The following is a 9,756-nucleotide window of genomic DNA, read 5'->3' on the forward strand; positions in this document are numbered from 1 at the left end:
ATTAACCCTGAGAGATATGAATGCAGTCCTAAACAAGAGATATGCGTGAAACACATTGGGGAAAACTATGACAAATACTGCCTCTCATGTGAAATCCCTGTCTGTTTCCAATGTACAGGGCACAGTAATCACGATGTTAAGGACATTAAAAACGTGTGTGAAAACCAACGACAACAACAAAGAGAAATCATGCAGAAGATCAAGAGTGAGATACTTTATAACAGTTGTATACTTCTATTGGATATCAGAGCAAATATAAAGACTTTTCGCAAACATAAATCGATCAGTCACTCCGCTATGAAAAGAAAAGCCAACAAACTGAAAAACCTGTTTGACGCTGTGATACGTGATGTTTATTTAAGAAGCAAAACCTTATTGTTTCAGAATTCAAATCAACAACTCAGAAAACTACTCGAAGGTATTGCCAATATAGAGAAATATGAACTTCAATCTGAAAAATTACTGAAACAGCCTGTAAGATTTCTTCTATTTTTGAGACAAGCTGGTGTTCCCAAGTCAAAGAACATTCACAAAATGTCCTGTTCTACCCAATCAGAGAAAATCAAGACAGTTGATTTGATTAAATTTATAAGTGAAATCCAAATCACAGAGATAGGAAAAAGACAAGCACAAAATAAATGTCTGCTGAACGTCATGCCTACACCTGTGTTACACAAATCTATCAAAGTTAGAGGTGTTGAGGGAGTACTACACCTGTCCCGTGTGTCTTCAGACAGGGTCTGGATTAGCAATGGAAGAATGCTTTTTCTGATAAGCACAGAAGGTAACGTTATCAATATTCTTAGAAACACAGTTAATTACCAATGGGGTGAATCATGTAGTTTTATGTATAATTATGGAGTGCACTCTTTAAACAACGATGGTGAACTCATTTATCTACATCTCAGAAAGGGGGTTCAAAAACTATCCATTGATAACAGAACGCATTTTAAACTGATCGAGAACCTAGGACCAATGGATCCAAGCTGTGTCTACTGTTCCTTAATTAATGGAGATATTATGGTCGGGGCGTACGATGATTATATGGGAAGGGGCATGGTAACACGGTACAAAAAGTCAGGACAACTCATACAGACAATACAATATGATGAATCCGATCAGCAACTCTACAAATTTCCTGCATTCATCACAGAGAATAACAATAGAGATGTCATTGTGTCTGACGTATTGCGATATGCTGTAGTTGTAACAGATAAAGAAGGAAGACTTCGCTTCTCCTACACAGGACCTCCACGAAGTAAATCTCATCACTTCTTTTACACTACGCATCGATCAGGAACAATATTGGATCCACGTGGAATCTGTACAGACGCTCTGTCACACATATTGGTGTGTGATGATAACACCCACACGGTGCAGATGATTGACAAAGATGGCCACTTTTTGTCTCTGTTACTGACAGAACAAGAGGGAATAGAAAATCCATACAGTCTGAGCTATGATGAAAAGAACCATCTTCTCTGGATTGGTTCATCGCGTCTAAGCCGAGTACATGTATACAGATATATAAACAGGCGGGACATCTTGACAGGTAATAAAACCAGTGACGGATTAAAATGATTCCTCACAATTTCGAGCTATATATAAACGATGTTATACAAAAGCAATTTTTTTGATTCTATCCCAAAAAATCTGCAGTAGTGGTAGAGTGTTTGCTTCGTGATCGGAAAGGCCTGGTGTAACGTTGAATTTTGACCCGGGTTGAAAATTGACCCGGGGGTCATTTTTCAACGTTGAAAATTGAGACTAAAGGTGTTGAATTTAGACCCTTATCCGTTGAAAACTGAACCGGGTCGTGGAATTTTGATCATGAAACCGGTTCAAAATTCAACAGCATAAAACACATACATGTATTTATGACTTGGTTTTCACAACTGTGATTTAATCCATAGGCGTCGGGAACGGGGGGAGAGGGGAGTAAGGATGCTTACCTCTTTTTTTTCCAAAGATAGAAATAAATATAGGCTTTGAACAATGTGAAATTGGTTTAGCCCCCCCCCCTTTTCAACGCGCTTTCAACAGGCACGTTACGGTGTAGTCAAAGAAAGAAGAGTGAGTGGTAGTTTTGAAAAAAGAAATTGGATCCTAAACCAACCCCCCAATAGGATTTTTGGACAACTAGTTTGGACAATGGACAGTGTTTTATTTCTTGTCATTTTTTTCAGATTTGACTTTTTTCTTTTTAAATTAGATACCCCCCCCCCCCCCGCGAACTTTCAATTTGCCAATGTAATTAATGCACACTTAATTCAGTAATTCAGTTATATTCTTAGAATAAAATCTTTAAAAATATCTTAGATTTCAAAGTTACATGTAGCATAAAATCGGAATATTTCGTGTACATGTAATATTTATTTAAAAAGAAATACATTTGTATATGTAAATCCTGAATATTAGTAAACATAGTTACAGAAAATACCATTTAGTTCATAAATTTGTTTATTTATATATTTTTTTTTTTTGCTAACAACACTTCATTTATTTAATTTTAAAATTCCTAATATTAGTATTTGGAAAATGGTGAGAGTTTAACGCATGATGCACGTACGTTTTAATGCTTATTAGGTCACCCGAGTAAACTCAGGTGACCTATTGCTATCCGTTTTCGTCTGTCGTCGTGCGTCGTGCGGTGTGCGGTGCGCTTCGTGCGTTGTGTGTTAACATTTGAACATTTTCAGCTTCTTCTCTTCAACCGCTCAACCAACTTCAACCAATTTTGGCATAAAGCATCTATGGGTGAAGGGGAACAAAAATTTAGAATTTCATGGTCCCTGACCCTGGTGCCTGAGGAGTGGGGCCAAAACCACGAAAATTGGTGTAATCTTTAAGAATCTTCTTCTTTACTCCTGGACATCAGGCAGTTTAACTGTTGGCATGATTGTAATGAGCACTGAGTCCTTTACCAAAATTGTGAAATTTATGGCCCCAGGGTCAGGGGTTCTAGTGCTAGGGTGGGGCTATATAGATTATATAGTGAAAATGCATTATTTCTTTGAACATCTTCTTTTCTGCTCCTGGGTTTTAAAAAAACAACTAAATACATATTTATGATAAGCAAAAGTGCCTCTTCCGAAATTGTGAATTTTATGGCCCCAGGGCCAGGGGTTGTGGTATTAGGGCGGGGCTTTATTGATTATATAGTGAAAACGCATTAATTCTTTGGAAATCTTCTTCTCTGCTTCTGGGTATTAAATAGACTAACTACTACATATTTATGATGAGCAAGAGTGCCTTTACCAAGATTGAGAATTTTTTGTCCCCAGGGTCAGGGGTTGTGGTATTAGGGCGGTGCTCTATTGGAGAAATATAGTGAAAATGCATTAATTCTTTTGACAATCTTCTCTGCTTCTGGGTATTAAATGAACGAACAAAGTACATAGTTATGATGAGCAAGAGTGCCTCTTCCAAAACTGTGAATTTATGGCCCCAGAGGGGCTCTCGTCTTAGGGTGGGGTTCTATTGATTATATAGTGAAAATAGATTCATTCTTTGAAAATCTTTTCCTTTGCTCCTGGGTTTTATGCTAATGATCCAAGAATATATATTTATGATGAAGAAAGGTGCATCTAGCAAAACGTTTATTTTTTATGCCCCCCTCTCCAGGAAATCATCGGGGTGGATGGGGGTGTCATATTCTGAAAATAAATAAATGCTTTGAAATCTGCTCTTTGGTATTAATCAACCATTTTATGATAAAATTTGCAAAATTTTGAAATACCAGGTATGTGGCCCCTGAACCAGTGGTTCCTTTGGAGTGAGGTGAAAAACTGGATATAAAGTGGAAGTGCATTTTCTCTTTGTTTCTCTGATATACCTCTGGGTATTAAGTAAATAAAAGCATGCTAGGTTTATAATTATGATAAGCAATGGTGCATCTTTCAAAAAATTGTGAATTTCATGGCCTCTGGTTTAAAACACGAACCAAAGTTAATTGTTTGAAAGTTGTTACACACTACTCAGGTGACCTATAAGGCCCATGGGCCTCTTGTTTACTTATGCACAACATTAATAACTTGTAGTGTCCAACTTAATTGAAAAACGTATTTTTTCAAAATAAAAGGTTTGATGATTTTTTTCGTATAGTTAATCAAACATTTCAAGAACGAACCTCACAATTAATACATATTTATTATTATACATATTTATTTTGTCAAGTAGATGATGTAAAAGTGGGTGATCTCCCTTTTTTGGGATAAGTACCATACATATTCGAAGAATGTGTGTGTGTTTTTTTGTTTGTTTTTTTTGTATTTGTGACTGGACTATTTTCTTCATTTTTGTTTTTTTTTTAAATAAAACAATGTTTGCCTTACATACACAACCCTGATTTTCAACGTTTTCTTTTTTAGTTTTTGTAATAAAGTAGCCAAATATAACATTGACCCCCCCTCCCCAAATCGGGGAAACACAGGATGATTTGTGAGGAATTTTTGAAGCGGCCCTTCCATCCAATTAGAGAAACATGGTTTGGTTTTCAACAATGGCTAGTTTCCCTTTCTACATTTTGTTTGCTTGTTTGTTTATTGGTTTCGTTTATTTATTTTGTTTATGGTTTTTTGTCACAATATTTCAGAGGGTTTTGATACCATACCCCGCCTCCGAAAAAAAACTTTATGATCCTCTCTCTCTCTCTGTTTCTTTGAAGAGGAATGCGATTTTTAGTTGTTTAGATCAAAAAGTCCATCCCAGATTCTTACTCTAGTTCTCATTCTCAAAGGTTATAAATACTCCGCAAACGATCGATTTTTAGTCCGAGGCAGGCTACTGACAGATAAGTTTGTTACAGGGATTTCACCAACATTGGTTAAAGTCAGCATTATTTATATGTTATAGTCACTATATTGATCTTTTAACAAATATATCCTTTCATTGGAATCATTTTGACCGATGTGTTTAATTCTAATTTTCAGGCTTTTAATTTTGTAAATTTTTTACTGAATTATACAGGGCTCACTTTCTAGAAACCAGCTAGATTTCCAGGATTTCATAGTTTCGGATTTTAGAAAGTATTGTCAAAAGATAAAGTTGTCATGCTTGAAGATAACTGAAATCGTGAACTGATCAAAAGTACATATATACACGGGATGACAACTTCCCAGTTTAAAAAATGTTAAAACTCTAAGGTGGGATCAATATTCAACAGGGTCTATTTTCAACTTGTTGAGGTCATCAGGGAAAAGAAAAAAACTAATATCAAGCTGTTGAAAAATGACCCCGGGTATAAATTCAACGACTTTTGGTCTCAATTTTCAACAGAGAAAAAACACCCCTGGTTCAATATTCAACGTTGAAAAGTGAACCCCGGGTCAATTTTCAACTGGGGCCAATTTTCAACGTTACACCTGATTCGTAAACATAGATAGTAACTGTTCTTTCGCCAAGCGGCACTAAAAATGAAAGTCACGGGTCTTTCGGATATGACCTTTAAAACGTAGGCCCCATGTCACGAATGGCATTGGGACGATAAATAACCCTCACTGCTGAATGGTCCTGAGTGCCGAGTAGAGGTCTAAATTTGAAGCTCTTCGCCGGCACACGGTAACATATCCATATGAAAAAAATCTGGAGTGGGACGTTAAACAATATACAATCAATCAATCACATCTGCAGAAATACACCGATCGTGTTTCTTTTTTTAAATGTTGTTGCTTTATCAAAAAAAATGTAATGTTGCATGTTCACTTGCCGTAGTAATTTTTTTTTCAGACGTTTTAGTGCTTTAAGGTTCTTAAAACCTTTTTTTCAAAGCATACTTAAGTATTGATATTTTGCGATTTATAAGGTGCGGCTCTCAGAGAACTGGTTGACAGAGATAAACTAGATGCGCAAAGTCCAGGTGGAAATGAAGAAAAACCAGAGTTTGACTTTATGTATATTTAATTTGCACTGAAAGTAAAAAAAAAAGGTCCACAAAATGAATTTTTTAACATATTATTAAAGCATTGATTTTAATTTTGATTTCTGTTGTTGTTGTCTATGCACATATATCACAGGTAAGATTATGCTAGACAAGAACAAAATGTATCACAACCTTTTGTCTACACAGCTTCTATGGTAATTATGACCTTAAGATAGGTTGTGGGTTTGATTTTGTCATCAATTTTGGTTCACAATTTCGAAGATTCAAGAGATTGCTATAGGCACAATTGATTAAGACGTCAGTTCATCATAAAGACAACGTTGTGTTGTTCCCCATTTCATCTTCTGAACAAGATGTGTTTGTGAAGCACTATGCACCATCGACAACAACGTACGAAAAAGCTATTTTTTTGCGTATGGGTAACAGACGAGGTCACAAGGTCATTGACCTTGATGTTATTTGAAAGAACTTTATAAGTAGAGTATGCATACAAAAAATAAAGTCTCTATCTCTTATGGTTCAAAAGTTATGGCGAAGATTATAGTTGACAACAGACAGACTGACAAACAGACAAACAGATAAACAGAAAAACAAACAAGCAGACAAACAGACAGGACAAAAACAATATGCGCCCTGGATCTATCGATCCGGGAGCATAAAAATGACTTTATAAATAGTATGTACAAACCAAGTAGATTAATAATACAAATTACATGTTGTTGTACGTCAACTTCGAACATGTATGAACCAAGATCTTTGTTCACTTAATTACAGTCTGAATTCTTATATGATCTTGTGTTATGTCTCAGAACAGAGTTAATGCAATACCAAAGGAAAGGAAACAAATATCTATTGTAAATGTTGCTAAAAGTTAATAACAAGAGGCCCAAGGGCCACATCGCTCACCTGAGCACATCTACTAGAAAAAAGAATATATCAGATCAAAACTGAAAGTTAACCGGGGGGGGGGGGCTTGAATTTTAACCCTCCTGGGTGTCATGATTTGAACAATGTACAATCTACACTACCTGAGGATGATTCCATGTAAATAGAAAAATATCACTAATCATGGCTTTGAAGTACTTGAAAAGAAGATTTTAAAAGGTTTCCCTATATATCCTTATGTACAAATTTGTTCAGCCATTTTGGGCCCAAAACTAGCCCCAGAGGTCATGATTTGAACAAGCTTGAATCTTCACTAACTGAGGATGATTCCACATAAGTTTCGTCTTTCCTGGCCCAAAGGTTCTTGAGAAGAAGATTTTAAAAGTTTTTCCTATATATTCCCATGTAAAACTTTGGTCAGCCATTTTGGCCCTATCCTAGCCCCGGGGGTCATGATTTAAATAAACTTGAATCTACAATACCTGAGGATGATTCCACATGAGTTTCATCTTTCCTGGCATAGTGGTTCTTGAGAAGAAGATTTTTAAAGATTTTTTCTATATATTCCTATGTAAAACTTTGGTCAGCCATTTTGGCCCCACCCTAGCCCCAGGGGTCATGATTTGAACACAATTGAATCTACACTACCTAAGGATAATTTCATTTAAGTTTCATATTTCCTTTCTCAATGATTCTTAAGAAGAAGATTTTAAAAAGATTTTTCCTATATTTTCCTAAGTAAAATTTTGGTTGGCCATTTTGGCCCCACCCTAGCTCCAGGGGTCATGATTTGAACAAATTTGAATCTACACTACCTGAGGATGATTCCACATGAGTTTCATCTTTCCTGGCCCAGTGGTTCTTAAGAAGAAGATTTTTAAAGATTTTTCCTATATATTCCTATGTAAAACTTTGGTCGGCCATTTGGGCCCCACCCTAGCCCCGGGAGTCATGATTTGAACAAACTTGAATCTACACTAACTGAGGATGATTCCACATGAGTTTCATTTTTCCAATTCCAGTGGTTCTTGAGAAGAAGATTTTTAAAAGATTTCTCCTATATATTCCTATGTAAAACTTTGGTCGGCCATTTTGGCCCCACCCTAGCCCCAGGGGTCATGATTTGAACAATCTTGAATCTACACTACCTGAGGATGATTTCACATGAGTTTCATTTTTCCAATTCCAGTGGTTCTTAAGAAGAAGATTTTTAAACATTTTTCCTATATATTCCTATGTAAAACTTTGGTCGGCCATTTTGGCCCCACCATAGCCCCGGGGGTCATGACTTGAACAAACTTCAATCTACACTACCTGAGGATGATTTCACATGAGTTTCATCTTTCCTGGCCCAGTGGTTCTTCAGAAGAGGATTTTTTTAAAATGCTAATAATTTTTCACTAATTCATAATTATCTCCCCTTGGAAGAGGGCGTGGCCCTTCATTTGAACAATCTTGAATCCCCTTCACCCAGGAATACTTTGTGCCAAGTTTGGTTGAAATTGGCCCAGTGGTTCTTGAGAAAAAGATGAAAATGTGAAAAGTTTACGACAACGACAACGACAACAACGACAACGACAACGATAACGACAGACGACGGACAAATTTTGATCAGAAAAGCTCACTTGAGCCTTCGGCTCAGGTGAGCTAAAAATGAGTCAGCGTATAATTTATGATATGCACAAAAAAAACCTTGCTCCTTCATAATTTAGCTTATCCGAAAACTTGAAGGACTGTATGAGGGCAACTTATTATGACCCCGTAAACGAAGTTTCGGGGGGTATATAATTTTCGTCGTCTCCGTCCGTCTGTGTATATGTCTGTCTGTGTGTCTGTCTGTCTGTTTGTTTGTCTGTTTGTCCGCAAAAACTTTAACTTTGCCAATCACTTTTGATTTAGAGGAACTGTGACTTTCATATTTCACACGTGTATTCCATATGACAAGACCTTACTTTGGATACCACCAAATTTGACCTTTTGACCTTGATCTTGGAGTTTGACTCACTTTTACACAAAAATTCCAAACTTTTTCTTTGGCCATATCTTTTGAACAGTAAAAATGAGGATATTTATACTTCACATATGTATTTTTTGTTGGAACACCGGGTACAAGTAAATTCGGCACCTGGTGAATTCGGCACTCAAAGAAAAAGTGAATTCGGCATCTAGTGAACTCGGCACCTAGTGAACTCGGCACCAGAATCTGGTTAATTCGGCATCAGATATTGGTAAATTCGGCACCTTTCATTAAAGCCATATATGGCGTATGTACAATGAAAATTATTATACTAAAATTATAAGAACTTATTAATTGTATCATTACTTTATATAAAGATAAAACTTTTCCGTAAATTACAAAATCTAAGTCAATTGCGTTATAAAGATATCACAATTTAATTTGGATTCTCGGAATTTTCTCCGACTCGGAAGAAAATACAAAAGATTTAAATAACACAATACAGAGAAGATAAAACCGTATCATTAGATGAAAGGAGGTGTTCTCCGTGTTCAGAATTGTATGAAAAGTTTTAATTTAAATGTAGTAAGTATATTTATTTACTTAATTTTGTATTTTTCAAAAATATATTTTATTAATCAGTTACGCCATATATGGCTTTATTAAATCGAGATATTTATTATTTTACTTAAGATTTTTCCTTAATATTTTCCTTTTGACTATTTGTTGATTAATGAATTTGCCTTTAAGAGTTATTAAACATTTAACTGAAATTCATGTATTTTTCCTTGATTTGCAGACACTAGTTTAAAATTATCCGTAAATATTTTCTTTTCTGTTTTATTTATTATTTTGTAAATGTGTTTTTGGTGACATTTCATTTACTGATTTGAAAAAAAAACCCAAAAAACCAACTAATTAATTTTTTTTAACGGATTGATCCGTTTTATAAATGTCGTTTTTGATGGGATGATGCGTTTAAAATAAAATTGTTATGAAATAAAACTGGATACAAATTATATACATTTATATC

At 35.5% G+C, this 9,756-nt stretch overlaps 1 protein-coding gene across 1 annotated transcript; it reads left to right on the plus strand.

The window, feature by feature from the left end:
• Positions 1 to 297: 297 nt before the first annotated feature.
• Positions 298 to 1,581, plus strand: LOC134239544 (uncharacterized). Its single transcript, XM_062721711.1, has one exon. The coding sequence runs from the start codon at positions 298 to 300 to the stop codon at positions 1,579 to 1,581; it is 1,284 nt and encodes a 427-aa protein (XP_062577695.1).
• Positions 1,582 to 9,756: the final 8,175 nt, after the last annotated feature.

This window comes from Saccostrea cucullata, unplaced genomic scaffold (assembly GCF_032062105.1).
Source record: "Saccostrea cucullata isolate Sc308-1 unplaced genomic scaffold, CSIRO_AGI_Scuc_v1 ctg12392, whole genome shotgun sequence".
NCBI classification, from domain to species: Eukaryota; Metazoa; Mollusca; class Bivalvia; order Ostreida; family Ostreidae; genus Saccostrea; species Saccostrea cuccullata.